General features: G+C 46.1%; 1 protein-coding gene across 16 annotated transcripts in view; it reads left to right on the plus strand.

Annotated features, from left to right (window-relative positions):
• Nucleotides 1-356: 356 nt before the first annotated feature.
• Nucleotides 357-19625, plus strand: part of ABI2 (abl interactor 2) — an 87850-nt gene continuing 68581 nt past the window's right edge. For all 16 annotated transcript variants that reach the window (XR_013227965.1, XM_077319214.1, XM_077319221.1 and 13 more), the window contains exon 1: nucleotides 357-564. Coding sequence is in view for 15 of the 16 variants with exons in the window: in XM_077319214.1 (XP_077175329.1) it covers nucleotides 448-564 (117 nt within the window). In the remaining variant the exon portion in view is untranslated. The remainder of the gene's footprint in view (nucleotides 565-19625) is intronic.

Raw genomic sequence — 19625 nt, forward strand, 5'->3', positions numbered from 1 at the left:
CGTAGAGCATTTTTCGATTTATAGGCAGTCTTTTTCATGATATGCGGTCCTGTAGGGAGGTAGCATACGTAGATGCCTCCCTGGGCGTGTGGGGGGAGGGGGGCCTCCCAGTGCGACACTCACCGCCTCCCCCTCATCCGGGGTCTCCAGGAGGCGCGGCGGGGGAGGGGCGCCGGAAGTGCGGGAGGGGGCGGCATCGTGGCAGGCAGGCAGGCAGGTTCGGGCGCCTGCGCAGTCGAGGCGGGCCGCTGTCCGTCCGTCGGTGGCCGGCGTTCGGAGGCGCGAGGCCGCGCCCCCTCGGAGGGACCGGCGGTTGGGCGGCGGTTGGGGCTTTGTGAGGGAGGGAGGGAGGGAGGGAGGGAGGCGGTTGGCCGGGCGCGCGCGCACGCGCGTGTGCCTGTGAGGGAAGGAGGCGTTGCGCGCGCGCGGCCGAGCGAGGATGTGAAGATGGCGGAGCTGCAGATGCTGCTGGAGGAGGAGATCCCGGGGGGGCGCCGGGCCCTGTTCGACAGCTACACCAACCTCGAGCGGGTCGCCGAGTACTGCGAGACCAACTACATCCAGGTAGGCCCCGCAGCCCGCCCCGCGTGGCCGACGGCGCCGTTTGCCACGAGCCCCCGCCAGTGGGAGACCACGAAGTGGGCTCCCACTGGCGGGGGCTCGGGGCAAACGCCGCCGTCGGCCATGCGGAGACCCCCCCCCGGGTGGAAACCCCCTCCCCGGCCGAATCCCGTGCCCGGGGCGACCCTCTGCGGCGCCCTCGCCCCCCAAGGCATGGAGGAGCCCGGCGGATCTGCAGCCTTCCCGTGCTTTTGCTCAGGGCCCGCTAGGCCGCAGACGCCCCTCTTCGAGCAGCTGTCAGTGGGCTTCCAGCACCTGCGCTGAGGTGGGGGGGCTGGGGGGGGGTGGGGGGATTGGTCCTGCCTGCCCCGCGGGAAAGAAACCGCCCAGCCTCCTCGGGGCCAGCCATGCAGGGATGGGGCTCTGCAAGGGCACCCCTGGAGGCAACCTCTGCAGGGGCTGCATTGGGGGGTGTTAGGACCCCCCCCCCACCACCACAGTGGTTGTTTACTGTGCAACAAACTTGGGTCGTGGGGGTGAATTGTGTGTGTGTGTGTGTGGGGGGGTGTTATTACAGGCTAATGCAGTGGTGAGTGCCACATGGTGGGATGGTGAAGTCACTTCGTGCCTGCCGGCAGGGATTTGTGTACTTACAGTTTCTTTCGATGGGTTTGATGTGATCCTAGAATCCTAGAGTTGGGAGGGACCTCCCGGGTCATCTAGTCCAACCCTCCTGCACTGTGCAGGACACTCGCAACCCTCTCGCTCACCCGCTGTCACCCGCCATCCCCTTGAGCCTTCACAGAATCAGCCTCTCCGTCAGATGGCCATCCAGTGAAAACAGCACCTGCCAAATGTCGGCGGAAAAGCCTGGCAAAGCAGTGGTAGCTTCGGCATACTGACATTGTTGCGACTTTTGTTGTCTTCTGCACTGACAGAGTGATAAATAAAATGTAGTTCATAAGAGCAGTTTCCTTTCATTGTGGTGTCATTAAATTTATCTTCTGTATGTATCTAGATTTTTAGAAACGTGACTTGGCAAACCCAAAATGTATCTTGTATCTGAAGCCCACACTGGAGCCCTTGACTTCATTCCACCATATGTTAACTTGTATTTTTCTGGGCTTGATGTGAGTGAATGGTTGGGAAATACATGGGCAAATTTTCCAGGTATTGGTTGCCATCTCACTTTCCAGCAAATCAATTATATGACACGTGATTTGGACTTGGAAATCAGTGTGGGCTGTATTATATAGACAAGGATGCCGAAATCTCTGTCGCTTCATAGTTGTGATGTAAAAATACTGCAACATGTTCTCAAGGAGACCCCTAGGAGCAGTAAAACAAATGCACAAGCTTCCAGTTTCTGTGTCTCTTGCAGCAAGTTTGTGTTTTTGAAGGCATAGGCATGGTGAGAAGGATTATGACAATTTAAACATGGTGGTTATAGCACAAAAAGCATACAGAAAGGAGAGAACAGTTCAAACAGCATAATGGGAGGGTATGCCGTGTTCCACTCCCATCACCGGATGACTAATCCTATCAAGGGGCTGTTGCTATCAGATGGAATGGAATGTGTTCATAGGTGAGTTGGGAGGCAATCTTTCTTTGTAATATGTCCTGTGCTTCCACTGTGGCATCTGAGTCCCCATATCTGTCTTTATGATCTAGACTGAACAGGAGGTTTTTCATAGTAAGAGAACAAAAAAGACCTTTTTAGGGATGTCTTGCTGTTTTTTGTAACGGCTGGTTGGCATGGAAGAAATCTTTCTTTTAATAAAAATGATTGAAAAATGTATCCTGGCTTTTTGACCTGAAGATGATTGAATTTCTGATCAGGCTTCGCCGTAACAATTGAATGAAATGGTGAGAGAGCTGTTATCGCCACCTCCAAAAGCTTTGGAAAATTTCACTGAGTGTTGCTGAAAGTCAGGAAAGTATTGTTTCTGGGTGAAAATAGTCTAAAATCCAAGCTATGTCGATTTGGTTTTTGCCCTGATAGGCAAGGCTGTCTGAATATTTGTGTGTGTGATTCCCCCCCCCCCTTAATCTTCCATGGGTCAAAATAACAAACAACACTAAACACAGTGAGGCTAAATATAGTGAAGAAAGGCCCTGCTGGATCAGACCAGTGGTCCATCTAGTCCAGCATCCTGTCTCACACAGAGGAACTGGTTGGCCACTATATGGGGCAGGATGCTCAACTTGACTGTTGTGATCCAGTAGGGCTCTTCTTACATTCTTATGAAGCTGTTAGATGACAGAAAATATGCCAGGTGTTTTGTTTTGAGTTATTAATTTATTAAGGAAAACAAGCAAAGGGTAATTGATGGTTTTATCCAGTGTTAACACTACTGCTTTTTCTAATCACAATTACCAAAATATTCTACAGTTCTGCAGCGCTAGAGTCCTCTTGATTTAAATTGTTATAAATTGAGCACACATAACTAAAAGGACATAAATTGCTGTGGTACTTGCAGTTTAGATGTATTTTTGTTTCAGTTCATACCTCTGTAGTACCTGGCACCTTTTGCCAGCTTCATTTGGTGCACCACCTGCAGTTCTACCTTGTGGGAAGTGACTTAGATACAATTACTCATGCATTGATGAGCTCCGGTTTGGACTGTTGCAACATACTTTACTTGGAGCTCCCCTTGAAGATGATTAGGAAGTTGCAGTTAGTACAGAATGCAGTAGCTGGACTGCTGGCCAGAGTTCCACAGATGACTGTCTTAAAACAACTGCATTGGCTGGTTCCAAGGCCAATTCAATCTCTTGCTTTTGGCCTTTAAAGCATTAGATGGCCTTAGATAGCTGAACGATTTCCTACTCTCATTTTTTGGGGGGCTGGCAGTTAAGGTCTGTATTACAAGTTCCGCTTCATTATGCAAGTAAGTGGATGAAAAACTGACGACTTGAAGAAGGGAGGTTTTTTTTTTTTTTGTGGTACCCTAACTTTGGAACAGTGAGCCTCTTGTGGCGCAGAGTGGTAAGGCAGCCGCCTGAAAGCTTTGCCCATGAGGCTGGGAGTTCAATCCCAGCAGCCGGCTCAAGGTTGACTCAGCCTTCCATCCTTCCGAGGTCGGTAAAATGAGTACCCAGCTTGCTGGGGGGTAAACGGTCATGACTGGGGAAGGCACTGGCAAACCACCCCATATTGAGTCTGCCATGAAAACCCTAGAGGGCGTCACCCCAAGGGTCAGACATGACTCGGTGCTTGCACAGGGGATACCTTTACCTTTACCTTTAACTTTGGAACATGAGCCTCTTGTGACGCAGAGTGGCAAAGCAGCAGACATGCGGTCTAAAGCTCTGCCCATGAGGCTGGGAGTTCAATCCCAGCAACCGGCTCAGGGTTTACTCAGCCTTCCATCCTTCCGAGGTCAGTAAAATGAGTACCCAGCTTGCTGGGGGGTAAACAGTAATGATTGGGGAAGGCACTGGCAAGGCCACTCTGTATTGAGTCTGCCATGAAAATGCTGGAGGGCGTCACCCCAAGGGTCAGACATGACCCGGTGCTTGCACAGGGGATACATTTACCGTTACCTTTTAAAATTTGGAACACCCTTCCATTGGTGCCTGATGCCAGCTAAAGACCTTGTCTGGTGGGTTGTGCTTGCTTGGGCTTTGAGTTTTGTAAATCTTTGCTCTGATTTCTGCTGATGCTTATATCCTACATGGTTGATGATCTGTTTTCAGTCTCAGAAAGATGGATTGTGGATAAATAACAGTTTTAATAAGGTTATGTTAGATTGCATTTTAAATCAAAATAAAACAGAATTCCTTTTGCACTTTAATGATCGACATTTACTCCAGCATGAGCTTTTGTGACTCACTTCCTAACATGCAAGGGAGAGAAAATCTTACCTCTCTGTCTCCTTCCTTGCCCCCTCCCGTTCTGTATTTTATTTATCGTTCCTGATCGTTCCTGGCCCTAGAGAAGCGCGCCTGGCCTCGACCAGGGCCAGGGCCTTTTCGGTCCTGGCCCCTACCTGGTGGAACGAGCTCCCGGGTGAGCTGCGGGCCCTGCAGGATTTACCAGCTTTCCGCAGGGCCTGCAAGACGGAGCTCTTCCGCCAGGTTTTTGGTTGAGGCCGGGGTCAGCGAATGAGTGCCAACATTCCCCCCCCCCCGGACCTAGTAAGATCTCCTCCCCACCCTCCCTGCCGCTCTGATAGCAGGGTGGGAATAATAAGTTCCGCCATGTTGGGATTGTTTTAAAGTCTTTTAATGGATATTTTAATGGGGATAGGACTACTGTGACCCTCCACGAGCCTACGGGGAGTGGCGGGATATAAATCCAATTAATAATAATAATAATAATTTATTTGTTAGATATTTATACCTCCCTCCCATACAGCTCAGAGCGGTTTATATACAACATTGTGGAGTAATACATGGAACATCCTAAGCATAGAACATAGTAAAAAATTACATCAACAATAATCCAACAAGGTTTAAATTAACATAATATCAATGAATTCGATCAACAGTAATATCACAGGAACAACAACTTAGATAAACCCCCAGAGAGGTCAGACTGGTGTAGGCCATGGAGGAGGTGTCTGGGGGGGATGGGACCTGTAGATGTTATTGGGTTGGTCAGTCTCAGTTTCCAGAGGAAAATAAAACTTCTGTTTTATTGCACAATAAAATCCAGTAGCACCTTTAAGACCAACAAAGTTTTATTCAAGGCGTGAGCTTTCGAGTGCAAGCACCCTTCGTCAGACTAAGAACTGACTATCATATTCCTACTGTTATGATGGTCAGTTCTTAGTCTGAGGAAGAGTGCTTGCACTTGAAAGCTCACGCCTTGAATAAATCTTTGTTGGTCTTAGAGGTGCCACTGGACTCTGATTTTATTGTGCTACTTCAGACCAACACGGCTACTGATTTGATTCTGTTTTATTGCTTTTTTGTGCATAATTAGGTGCCTGAGAACTTTTGGGCAGAGAAATGGGAGTACATATCGTTCAATGAATAGTCCTGGTCGGTGGTCCCCAACCTGGCACCGGGCCGCGGCTCCCTCCCCCTGCCCCTCCCCCCGCAGTAAGAAACTTCCCAGGCTGCAAGCTTCCGGCACGGCAAGCTTCTTTTTGTGGGAGGGGGGAGAGGGAAGCAGGGCTGTGCGTGCGCAATTTTCGCCCGTGCATGGCGCAGCCGCACATACGTGGCATGCGCGGCTGGCCAATCGCCCTCCCTGCTGCCGCTGGTCCGCCGCTTGTAAAAGGTTGCGGACCACTGGTCTTGGTGACTACCTCAAATTCTAAATGTGCAAGTAAGCTAAGTAAGCAGTGGGAATTCCCAGATGTGGAAATTACATTCCAGTTTTTATTGTAGTCCAACATACATTGCCTTGCAGATTATCTGATCTAGCTGGGTGGAGTGTAACTGAATATGCATCCTAGTCCCGTATATTTTTACTCAATAAGTCTCAAAGTATTTGGGGCCTTACTGCCTATTAAGTATGCATTTGATTGCAGCCTTAGTAAATATTATGAAGAAATCAAAGACAAAGATAGCAATCATCTTGTTCTTATTTCATAGACTTTTTAAAAAGTTTATGTAGAGGATAAATGAGTAGGTGCTGCTGCTTCATGAATATTGTAGCTGGCTACCTTAAGCTGTGTAAAATACAACATAACCATACTTCCCTCTCCCATGTTCTTTTTCTGCTTGTTACCGAGTGAGCAAGCAATTTGGACGTGGTTTTATGAGATGTGCGTATATTTTTACAAACGGAGAAAGAAGCAGCCTGTAAATGGCAGAGAAATGACTAGGAAAGTATCGAAAAAAGATCCAGTATCGAAAAAGATGGTGTGAGGGAAAAATCTGCAAAGTGCAGAGGTCAGGAAAGACCACATCTATTGATGACTTGTGCTAAGCATATTGGCAGGTCCTGACACGTGTTAAGACTCCGGAGATGAATCTTGCTTTGTACACACCATGTTAGAAACTGAATTTTCTTATCATAATACTTGACTGAAAACAGATCTTTTTGTAAAGACCTGTAGGTGATGCTAGAATGTCTGCCAGAAATTTCTCTCTAATATGTTTAATTTCTGGCTCTAGTTTATTCAGTCTGAATAAGTGATTAATAGAAACCAACTGTGGAGAATGTTTTAAAGTAGCTTTAGTGCTTACATTGGGGTGACAGACTTGTGTTAGTAAAAATAGGGTTTTACCTGGTAGTAATGTAATTTTTCTAATAAATGTCTGCCAAACGATACTCAGGGTACAATTGCATCATTGCTCAATATTATTTTTTTCCAGAAAAAAAACCCTGGCCAGATTAAAAGATTGAAACTTGATGCAGTTTGGGATGGGGAGCCAGTAAAGCAATTAAAGTAGAATATGATCTGTAGAGTTGTGTGAACTCTGACTTTAAAAGAATTTCATGTTTTTCAAAGAATGCAAAACTCTGTTCATTCATTCATTCATTCATTCATTCATTCATTCATTCATTCATTCATTCATTCATTCATTCATTCATTCAGCTTATACACCATCCTTCACTGTGATGCCTTAAGGTGATGTACATAGAACAGAGAGAACAAGAAAATACATTAAATACATTTGCAACCATTTGAAAACTAAGAAATAAATAACCAATGAATAACATATAACAGATAGATGGGGATAGCATTGGTGTTAGTTTCCTGGTGCTTGGGTCGATTATGGGGGTCCTCTCACTGGCCTTAACCAAAAGATCAGAAGAGCTCCATTTTGCAGGTCCTATGGGGAGCTCGTTCCAGCATGTTGGGGCTGTGTGTGAGAAAGCTCTGGCTCTGGTTGAGGCCAGGCGGATTTCTCTTTACAGAATAAATTATGTAAAACTAAGCATGCTTGCATAAATTGAATGTATTTAAATTTTGCTTTGAAATTTTGTGCCAGCTGGATCGGGGTGGTTTGGTCATACTCATACTACTCAATCTGTTGGCTGCATTTGATGTAGTCAACCACGAGTTGCTGGCCCACCGCCTCTCCAGGGCCAGGATTCGGGGGACAGCCCTTCAATGGTTGTGCTCAATTCTCTAGAACTGGACACAGAGGGTGGCTGTCAGGAAGGAGTTATTGCACCCCTATCGACAACCTTTTGGGGTCAACTTTATATGTCCCCTGGCCCAGCTGGTTCGGAGCTAATATGAAAATGACACCCAGCTCTATCTCCTCATGGACGGCCGCCTGGACTGCCCCCTGGATACATTTGTCAGATGTTTGGAAGCAGTTGCTGGATGGTTAGACCAGAGTTGCTTGAAACTCAACCCCTCCAAGAGAGAGGCCCTGTGGCTGGGCAGAAAGGAGGCAGGGAGGAAGCCATTACCCACTCTGGCTGGGGTGCAGCCAGAAATGTATTTATTTGTTTGTTTATTTATTTGTATATATACCGCCCTCCCTCGAGGGCTCAGAGTTTGATAATTGGATTTAATAAAAAAAATGTACTTGTTGCCAATCTGGTGCATATTTCTCTTGGTAATAACATTTTCAGAGAAATTTAAATGTTTTTGCTGTACATACCAACAAGAGACCTGTCAAATGATTCAGAAAAAAAATAAGATATCTTTAAGTTGTTTGCTGTGCTGCTTGTATGAAATATAAATAGAGGCCAGTAAACAAACCTGCTTTATAACTACATGAGAAGTTGCCTTGTAATCTGGTATGTCTCCTAATAATGGGGTGTTTTGTCAGTTCCTGCAAATTGCAGACCTTGCTGTCTGCTACTGTTGGTAGCTTTTGTAAGCACTTAATGAACTGGATTTTGAGGTTCCACATCCCTACCAGTTTAAATGACAATTCAGTGTCTGCTCCATGTTATCACCTTTCTCCCACTGGAGGCCCGGAGGACGGCTCAGAGGGTGATTTCCCACCACTCTGAGGGAGGCAGGATAAACTTTGAACTTCCCATCTCCAATGGTGGGAGGCACTCTCTTTCAGTCTTTTTCCTGTCTCGAGTGTGAGTGTAGATAGGCAAGGCTAACTCCCCTGCGCTATTATTCTAAACTTCTCTGATGAAGAGCAGTGTGTCTCTTTGGTTCCTGAGGGTTCAGTAGAACCAGGGATGTGGTGGGAGCAGTGGCTCCTGTTTATGCCACAGAGCTGGTGGCGGAAACTAGGTGACCTGAACAGGCAGTGGAGAAGAAGACAAAGAAGCCCACCAAAAAGCTGTGCTGCCAAAAGAAGCTGTCTGGCTCAGTGTGAAGGGCCCAGTCCTAGTGGCCACCATTTTGCCAAAGGGGGAATGGTCCGTCAGCTGCCCTCCCACATTTGGGAGCCTACAGGTACCAGCAGTGGAAATGCTGTAGTCCAGGGCACCCAGATTTATTTCCCTCCCACATTTTACAACTTTATTAGGAACACTATGTGGGAGAAAGTTGTGGGCTACTGCTCTAGGGTATTTCCTCCAGAGCAGAGAACCTCAGGATCCATTGCCTCATATTGGTCTCTTAGTTTATTTATTTATTATTTATTTATTTAGATTTCTATACCGCCCTCCATATGGCTCTGGGCAGTTGGGGTGTTTGTGAAGGTAGAAAATTTGTTTATGGCAAAGTGGCCCCAAAATGGTCCAGGTTCAGTCCACATAGATCAGACTCCTTAGAGGAGGATAAAGATCCCAGAGAGAGAGGAGGGTGAATTTATCATTGTTGAAGAAGAGGTGGAACAGATCCAACTTCCCCAATGAACTGAAAGATTTTTCAATTCTGAGGACTTTATGTTCCTATTGTGTAAATCCTTAGCATTCTGGATCTAAAAGATACTGAGCTTCTGGAGTAGTCTGCATCTTAAAGTAAGCGCAAGTTTCATGGGCCCAAGGGAAACACAACATTTCCCCCCAAAATTAAGGGAGAATTTAAATTTTTTTCAATGCCAGAACTGTTTGAACGTAATATCAGGACGTAGTAGGAGAAACCACTTGTGACCAAGCAGTTCCCTTCATCATTTCTTAAGAAAATGTATGCAATGCCCAGCTACGCTGAAGATATGTTACATGCCCCATTGATTGATGCGCCCATGGCAGCCATACAATTCCCTGATTAGTGTCAGAAGACGGGAAAGGATTCCTGTGGAATGTTCTAGACAGGAAATCAAACGCAGCACTACACAAGGCACATGAGGTGATGGTCAGAGCAACTACTACAGCTTCCATAGTCTGAAAGGAGGATCCTAGAAAGAAAAGGATATGGTCCAGAAGTTACAGATAACATTATGGCCTTCAGGATATACAAGTGCGCTTGGAAGGTATTCACCAGGTGGTGCTGCAGGAAGTTGTTCGACTGCTTTGCCCCAAATATCAGGAGTGTCCTAGACTTCTTGCAGGATGCTGTCAAGCAGGGTCAATGTTTGGCAATGCTTCGCAGACGAATGGCTGTGCTCTCTGCTGTACTATTGTTGAAGGTACATCAACATCACATAGTCAGATTCCTAAAGGGAGTGGCAGCCTTGGAGACCCCCGCAGTATATCACTTCCACCCTCCATGCATTTATCATGCCTCTCTTCGATGCCATCAGATCCATGTCTCTGATTTACCTAAGGTCGGAGGTACTTTTCCTGGTTGCAGGAACATTGGCCAGACGTGTTTTAGAATTAAGCACCTTATCAGTGGACCCTAATCTATCCATATTCCAGGAGGACAAGGTTTTTCTTAAAACTGAACCCACTTTTTGTCCCAGAAATCTTAGAAGGAATGTCATAGACCTAGGGATGTGCACTGGGGAAAAATTGGTGCTTTTCGCATTCAAATTTTCTTGATTCAGTATTGTTCAAATCTGCCAAATTACTGATTTGGTATATTGGATCTTGTCCAGTGTTGGAAACTTGAACTAATTTGGCTGAATCAGCCGTCAAACAGCTGATTCCCAGAGAGAAGCCTGTCTGGGGTTCAGCTGTTTGGCAGCTCTGAAGGCAAACCTAGGCTGTGCAGGGAGGTCAGCAGACAGGCTTGAAGTCTGATAAACACCAAGCCTGCAAAGACATGACTCATCAGAGGGAGGGTGACACTTTTAAAAGATGCTTAAAATAACTCATAAGTGGGTGCTTGGTTCAGGGGTGTAGTGTCCAAAGGTTACAAAATCAAGTAGTAGTGGGGCGGGGTCCAAGGCGGGGAATAAAAGGTGGGGAGTGCACATGGGTTGGTGCGTTGGTGTGGATGAGGAAAAAGGACGTTGCAAGTATACGGGGAGGAGAGAATAAAGAATGGTGTTTGGAAAATCCAGCAGACTTTGTGGTTCTTGGTCGGAAGAAGAGGGGACGCCACGGCTGAGAAGGGCGAACCCCGCGAAGGGGCTAGGAAGAGCCCCACATAAACTTTTAAAAGCAACACAACAGCACCCCAAGAAGAAAAGCCAAATAGTGCTGCCCCTCAGTCAGATAAAAAAGAAGAAAAAAATACAAGGAGAAAGAACAGTGAATCACAAAGCACCCCCCCAAAAAAACAAAAAGCATAGTTTGGTTTGAAAAGAAGTAATTAAGAAGAGTAAGAAGAATAATGAAGGCAAGAGGATAAAAAGATCAGAGTCCCTCAGTCAAACCATTTGATGTCTTCCCCAGCGATGATCATCCAATGTTCAGTGCAACAGAATCACAGAATCCTAGAGTTGGAAGGGGCCATACAGGCCATCTAGTCCAACCGCCTGCTCAACGCAGGATCAGGCCAAAGCATCCTAAAGCATCCAAGAAAAGTGTGTATCCAGCCTTTGCTTGAAGACTGCCAGTGAGGGGGAGCTCACCACCTCCTTAGGCAGCCTATTCCACTGCTGAACTACTCTGACTGTGAAAAACCTTTACCTGATATCTAGCCTATATCGTTGTACTTGAAGTTTAAACCCATTACTGCGTGTCCTCTCCTCTGCAGCCAACGGGAACAGCATCCTGCCCTCCTCCAAGTGACAACCTTTCAAATATTTAAAGAGGGCTATCATGTCCCCTCTCAACCTCCTTTTCTCCAGGCTGAACATTCCCAAGTTCCCTCAACCTATCTTCAAAGGGCTTGCCCCCTTGGCCCCAGATCATCCTCGTTGCTCTCCTCTGTACCCTTTCAATTTTATCTATGTCCTTCTTGAAGTGAGGCCTCCAGAACTGCACACAGGTGTGGTCTGACCAGTGCCATATACAATGAGGCTATGACATCTTGTGATTTTGATGTGATGCCCCTGTTGATACAGCCCAAAATGGCATTTGTCTTTTTAACTGCTGCATCACACTGCCTGCTCATGTTTAGTTTACAATCCACAAGTACCCCAAGATCTCGTTCACACACAGTGTTACCTAGAAGCGTATTCCCCATCCAGTAGGCATGCTTTTCATTTTTCTGACCCAGATGCAGAACTTTACACTTATCTTTATTAAATTGCATCTTGTTCTCATTTGCCCATTTTTCCATTGTGTTCAGATCCCGTTGAACTCTGTCTCTATTTTCCGGAGTATTTGCCAGTCCTCCCAATTTGGTGTCATCTGCAAACTTGATGAGTAGTCCTTCCACCTCCTCATCCAGATCATTAATAAATATGTTAAAAAGTACCGGACTGAGCACCAAGGCCTGAGGTAACCCGCTACTCACCTCCCTCCAGTCTGATGAAACACCATTGACAACAACTCTTTGAGTGCGGTTCTCTAACCAGTTCCCTATCCACCTAACTATCTGAAAATCCAGATTGCAGTCCTTCAATTTATCCATCAGAACATCATGGGGAACCTTGTCAAAAGCTTTACTAAAATCCAAGTAAATGACATCAACCGAATTTCCATGATCCAGCAAACCTGTTACTTGGTCAAAAAAGGAAACCAGGTTGGTCTGACAGGACCTGTTGGAGACAAATCCATGCTGACTTCCTTGGATCACCAAATTGTCCTCCAGATGTCTGGAGATCGCTCTCTTTAATATCTGCTCCATTATCTTCCCCACAACAGTCAGACTCACCGGTCTGTAGTTTCCCAGGTCATCCTTCCTCCCTTTTTTGAATAACGTTTGCTCTCTTCCAGTCCTCCAGGACATCTCCAGTCCTTAAAGAGGTCCTGAAGATGATGGACAAGCGTTGTGCAAGTTCTCCGGAAAGTTCTTTGAGCACTCTCGGGTGCATTTCATCTGGCCCAGGGGATTTGAACTCATCCAGTGCAGCTAAATGCCTCTCAACAACCTCTCTGTCCATGTCAACCTGCCACCCAGACACTATCTCTTGGCTACTGCCATCTCTAGATGTGCCTAAACCCTTTGACCTGTGGAAAAAAACAGATTTAAAATAGCGCTGAGCCTTTCTGCTTTTTCTGCATCTTCCATTAGAGATTGTCCATCCGCACCCAACAGTGGGCCTATTGCCTCCTTTGCCTTACGTTTGCTCCTCACATAACTGAAAAATCTTTTCTTGTTATAGTGGGCTTCCTTGGCCAATCTTAGCTCACTCTCAGCTTTGGCCTTTCTGATGATTGATCTACAGTGCCTAGTAACCTGTAGGTACTCTTCTTTAGAGCTCTGTCCTTCCCTCCATTTGCTGAACATTTCCCTTTTCTTTCTTAATTCCTCTTGAAGTTCTCTTTTCATCCAAATAGGCTTCTTAGAGCTCCTGCAGTGTTTTTGTCTTTCTGGGCAGCAGCAAGCCAGCCACACAGTAAGGCCCAGCACACTCTCTGGGAGTCAGACAGGCGACAGCCAGCAACAAAAACAGGTACGAAGACTCCCCTAGCCTTAGATACTCTCCTGGCCAAGCACAGAGGATTTTCAAAAAGGAAAAACATTCTATGCTTGGCCAGGAAATGTTTTCCCCCAAAAACATGCCTCCCTATAAGCTAACTCAGAACCCTCGCCTACCTTGTCTTCTTTTGCAGCAGAGCTAGCTCCAGACCTCAGCATTGTAATAATTGGGGCCATTCCGCATTCGTCCAAAATAGCACAATGGTTACTAATTGAAATCGCTACAGTTTTGCCATTATGCACAATGTCGTTGACAATCTGCAACACTCCTGAAACCGATCTGCAAAAAGCGCTTCGTTGTAGCGCTTTCAGGGAAATCCCAAAAAGTAGATTCACCCGCTGGAAAGCGCTACACTCCTGCAACCAATCTGCAACAGTAGTGGGAAAGTTCTGTGCGTTACCATTGTTGCAGTTTCTGCAAAGTCCCTCCCCCTGGCTCTCTCCTCTGATCTTCTGGCTAAGCGATCGCCATTTTTTTTTCTCCGAGCGAGCGGAGACCAGCGAGCCTTCGTTTACCCAGCGAGGCTTCCCTGGCTGCAGCCCCTCTGTTTAAAGTCACCAAGCACAAGCCCATTTGCTGGTTTATTTTCACTTTATTTTCACACTGTTTTCGGCCGAAAATCGCGCCCGTGAGAGGGGGGGATTTTTTTTTTCACTCGGGGAGAGCGTGGCAACGATGAAACGGCAGCTCAGACACCACCTGCTAGCTGGATGGGTCTCTCCATTGCAATGAATCAACGCATATTCGTTGCAACGGGTGTGTTTAAAAAAAAAAAACTTCCTTAAAGAGAAAGGGGCTGTTTGGGAGCATGATAATGGCCGCCCATTGGCTGCTTGACGGCCAGGGGCGGGACACAGCTTAGCAATAGCGCTTCCTGGCTAGCGATTTTTGCAGAGACCAGAACCCTGTGGGAAACGATAGAAACGCAACTGGATTCCACTACAAAGGCAGGTATGCGTTACGCCTAATTCCACTATTTAAAATGGCGATTTTTCGTTCAGCAAACAATTTGCTACATGGATCCCGGTGCGGAATGGCCCTTGGTTGGCCTCCTGCAGGGAGCCCAGCCATTAGGCTATCCCTCACTCACCCCTCCCTTTGTTCCAGGGCTTGAGAACCCTGGACAAATAGCGGGGCTTAAACGGTAACTTTGGAAGTGCACCTCCGAACCAAGGCTATGTTTTATGTAAACCGATCAGAGCCATAGGGAAGGGCAGAATAAACAAACAAACAAATGCATGCATACATAAACAAATAAATAAATGAAGGGTCCAAGGCTGGTCCGAATCGTGATTCAGTGAGCCTGCACCTCAGCCTGCCTTGGATCTGTTGGGATATAGGGATTGGTTGCCTCCAATTTGTCTCTGAGGCGGCCCTGCTACGGAGGTTTTGCGTCCAAGGCTGGCTGAGGCACACCCCCCTAGTAGGAAGGGTCCTCAGGGCTTACATTCTCAGAATTGAATATGACTATAAGTTCTTATCTATTTCACCTCCAATCATGAGCAAGAAAATGTCCTCATCAGCCATAAGAAACACTACAAAATAGACCTGTACAGTTCAGGGGGCACTGCTTTTGGCAGGCATGTCTTGCAGCATTCATTAGACTTTGGTGATGATGATCTACCCAAAATTAAGTATACCGCTATTTCATATTCAAGATATCTTCTGTCTTACCATAATGGGTTGTTCTTTGAGGACAGGAGGACATCTTGCCTGTCTCATGTTCATTGTCACCAAGCCCTAGTTCCTTCTGTTTATCTGTTTCTTCTTCCTGTCAATACTTGCTCTTCTTAAAAAAAAGTAATACTATATGCCTTCATATTGTTATTTCTTTAGTTCTTTACGCAGTTCATGGTTTGTAGTTTTTAAGCTATGTTAAAGCTGCAGGGTTACTGAAACCGAGGAAGGGAGAAAGACAGGAAGATGAATTCACATCTAAGATATCCTCCTGTCCTCAGAGGAGAAGGACCCTTTACAATAAGTGTCCAATGATCACTTTTAAATGTAGAAAAGACAAAAAATATTGCTTTCACCGCAAGTATGGGAAGCAGCATTTGAAAGATTTCTGTCACATTAACACTTGGCATAATAGGAGAAGGATTGTCTGAGGAAGTGTGCATGCACACGAAAGTACACGCCTTGATTAAATCTTTGTGGGTCTTAAATTTTCTTGTGTTTCTTGTACATAATTAACTGTGCGCGGTTCCATGCAAACAACTTCCATCTAGGAAATATCATGGACTGGCAATAGTTTTTGAGGGGAAAAAGAATATCATTAAAGGCGGGGGTCATCAACCCCCAGTCCGCAGCCTACTGGCAGCCGCGCTACTCCCCCCCCCCCACAGCGAGAAGCTCGCCAGGCCTGGCTAGCTTCTCGCTGCGAGAGGGAAGGGTAGAGGCAGGAGCTGCCGCCGGCACACCGGTGACGCAAACGTGCATGCACACAGTTGCCGCGCATGTGCGTTTGCGCCCCCAGGAGGCGAAAATGCTCATGCATGGAAACTGTGCACATGCGTGTTAGCGCCCCCTGGTGGCGAAAACACACATGTGTGGCAACTGCGCGTGTGCGTGGAACCCGGGCCGTCGGCTCTCCCCTCACCCCCGGAGGTGGTCCCTGACCTCAGAAAGGTTGGGGACCATTGATTAAAGGGATTTACGGATCCAGAAAAAAAATTAAGATTGAAATGGATTAATAAAAGCACAAAAAAATTTAATTCTTTAAGAATATACTTCAAAGTGATAGTAGTTTTAATATCATTTTGGTATATTCTTAAAGCATTAAATGTTTTGTGCTTTTATTAATCCTTTTCGATCTTATTTTTCATCTAAAATGTTGCATATGATGTGTCAGAGAAGTGTATTTACCTGTAGAAAGGCTTGAATTCATGGTGTATAAGTAACTTGAATGGAGAGTGCACTTCTGTTATGAATTAGATCAAGCTGACATAATATTGCAATTCTTCCTTTTGATAATTTTATAAAACTATGCCTTTTTAATAAACCCTGATTCTGGAACAATTAGCAGGTGTTTGAACTTCAAATAGTTATAGAAACATTATTTTAGTACATTTGGCAATGAGTGTAGACACTGACCTTTATGGTGCTTGTGCAAGGCAAATACTTTTTAATATTTAATGCCGCTGATAATGGAACACATTAGTTGTTGTGCTATGCTATTATTATTTTTCCATAACTGTTATTTTTCCAGAATTGCACAACTACTTTATATAGGGTAAGAAACTTTATTCTTTTGATTGTACTTTGAAGAATTTATAATTCCCTCTTGTTTCAGGAGTTTTACTTTTGACAGTTTTAATCTCTGTGGTTTATTGGTTTTTTTTAGTTTCAAGACAGGAAGTGGTACACCATTGTGGTGAATGATTAGACACAGTCTGTGTCTATAAACAAGGATGAACCTTGCTTTAGGAAGTTTCTTGTATCCTTCCTTGAGCCTCCTCAGAAAGAGCAAATAAGTTTTCAAAAAGTAAAAATGTTCATGGAGAACATATGTAGTTCCGTGGTTAGTGTTGGATGAGAATACCCAAACTACTACAAGGATTCCCTATTTACTGTATTTCTATGCTGAATAGTTGATTAGGGATATGCACCTGGATATTTCTGTGATCCATCAAAATAGTTGGGACTCTCATGAAGGGAGCTTTGACTCTTGTTAGCCTGCAAGGTACAACTGGACTCAAATCTAATTTGGCCTTCTAATCATCTCTACCCTCTGCGGTCTCGGAGGGATGATATAAGAAAGTGCCAAGAGCAGCAAGACTCTGCCCTTACAACTCCAGGGAGGTAAAGTCTTTTGCACATACGATTCTCAGGTGCCCCTTCTACATAGCTGCCGGAACTAGGCGAATTCTACCTTTACTTGAAAACATTCTCAGTCGTACAGAAGAGGAACAAATTAAACTACTCATATGGAAAAGTGAAGCCACAACTGTTACAGCATCATGATCATGGTGTGTCCCCTGCCAGGGTATACAAGTTGCCAGATATTGCACCCAGGTATATAGTGTTTGAAATGCTCAGTTAAGGATCAAGAAAAACAACTTTATCCTTTGTTTACATGCTGTTTAATTTTATCATTAACCTATTGTGTAGCTATAAAATGTTAAAACTGTTAAAGCTATTTTCTGGTGTAATGCTATAGCATACAGCAAAAGGTTTGTATCGTATTTTATTTTGAATTTTCCACCACCGCCTGAAGTGCCATACCGAATAATCCTTTTATTAATCCTTTTCAATCTATGATGCTATGGAGAGTGACAGTGAGATTTTCGTGCCCCGGTGCCCTTTATTCTGTTGAAATAGATGACTGAGCAGTGATGTGGTCATCTTTCTGGCCTGCATGAGGCGGAACTGCCACAGTAGTAAAGGTGGGAGGAGGGATCAAAAGGAGGGCTAAGGGTGCGGGTAGTGATGTCACTTCCAGGGGCGTGGAAGAAGAAGAAGAAGAGTTGGTTCTTATATGCTGCTTTTCTTTATCCAAAGGAGTCTCAAAGCGGCTTACATTCATCTCTCCTTCCTTTCCCCACAACAGACACCCTGTGAGGTAGGTGATGCTGAGAGAGCCCTGATATCACTGCTGGATCAGAACAGCTTTATCAGGGCTGTGGCGAGGCCGAGGTCACCCAGCTGGTTGCATGTGGGGGAGCGCGGAATCAAACCCAGCTTGCTAGATCAGAAGTCCGCACTTGTAACCATTACACCAAGCTGACTCTCTGTGACCTCGTGATGTCACATTGAGTGGGAGTATCTGGGTGATGTCACTTCTGGTAACATGCGACTTTCTAGGCATGGTAGGAAGGTGTGGCCTGCTGACATGACTTTTGGGGTTTCTTGAAGCCTGAAGAATATTCCAGGGGTTTCTGAAAGCTAAAAAAGATTAGAAAACCTGTTTTGGCAACCAATTGGCCTGACCAAGAAGAAAGTTTTTTTTTTTACCTTTTGTTCAGCTATACCAATTTAGCTATACCAATTTAGCTGTCCAAGGAAGGGGAAGTGAAACAGACCACTAAATGGCTGCCAGCCATTTAAACCTCACAGCTTGATGTCTGGCAGCCATTTAGCACCTGTATTTTGCTTTCCCCCCTCAAAATGGAGGAAAGACTAAGCTAAAACAGTTCTGCAGGGCCTGCAGAAGGGAGCTCTTCCGCCAGGCATTTGGTTGAGACCAGGCATGACCAACAACATCTGCAGGGACCCTGCTCCCCCCCCCCCCAGAAATCCATCAACGCATTCTGCTCCTGGACTTGCTTGTACTAGTACGGTTATAATGTTGTACTGTCACCTCTGTTATTATCAGTTAGTAATATTAATGTTATAGTTATTTATATGTATGAACTAGTAATCAAGCCCGCTGTATGATTAATACAGCGGGCGCTAGGAACTTACTGTGGGTGGGGGCTCCGTCGGGCAGCGGGTCCTCCCCCGGGCGGCGGGCTTGCGGCGGCGGTGGCGGCGGTCTGAGGCGGGGGGGCTGCCCCGGGGGGCGGTCTCTGTTTGGCGGCGTCCTGATGGGGCGGGGGCTGCCCTGGGCGGCGGTCTTTCGGCGGCAGCGGCCTGACGCAGCGAGAGGCGCGAAGCGCCTCTCGCCGCGTCAGGCCGCCAGTCAGGGAGCCTCCGGCAGCCGCACTCCCCGCGACTGCCGGGGGCTCCCTCAGGCGTCAGGCCGGGAGCAACTGCGAGCCACGCTGCGCGTGGCTCGCAGTTGCTGGGGCTGGGAATCGGAGGGACCAATCGGCAGGCGCTTCATGCCTGCCGATTGGTCCCTCCGATTGTCTGTCCTGAGGAAGGGTCCAATCCGGACCCTTCCTCATCACGGACAAATCCCACCTTAGAAGCCCTTAACCATTTATTTAGTCCGTGGTGCCCGCGGCGCCACGGGCGGTTTAAAGATTGTTTCTTGTATGGTTCTATGTAAACCGCCCTGAGCCTTTGGGGAGGGCGGTATATAAAGAAGGTTTATAAGAAATAAGAAGGTTTTAAATGGCTGCCAGCTATTCAGTCTTACGGTAGAAAGGTGCACATACGGCTCTGTAAGGCTGACATAGTTGGAAGCCATTTCAGCGATCCATTTTGCTCCCTCACGCTTCTAAGTAAGAGAGGGGCAAAGGGATCACTGAAACGCCTGCAGGCAATTTAACTTCACACCTTGATGGGTCTGCCTGTCAGCTGTGAGGTTTAAATGGCTGGTAGCCATTTAAAACCTCCATTTCACCACCATCCCCCTTTCTAATATTGGTTATATGTCAAGATGTGAATTTTAATGTTCTTACTGTAAACCGCCATGAGCTGCCTGGGCTGGGAGTGGTGGCCAATAAATACAATAATAAATAAATAAATAAATAAATAAATAAATAAATAAA

Source organism: Paroedura picta, chromosome 2 (assembly GCF_049243985.1).
Source record: "Paroedura picta isolate Pp20150507F chromosome 2, Ppicta_v3.0, whole genome shotgun sequence".
Taxonomy (NCBI): Eukaryota; Metazoa; Chordata; class Lepidosauria; order Squamata; family Gekkonidae; genus Paroedura; species Paroedura picta.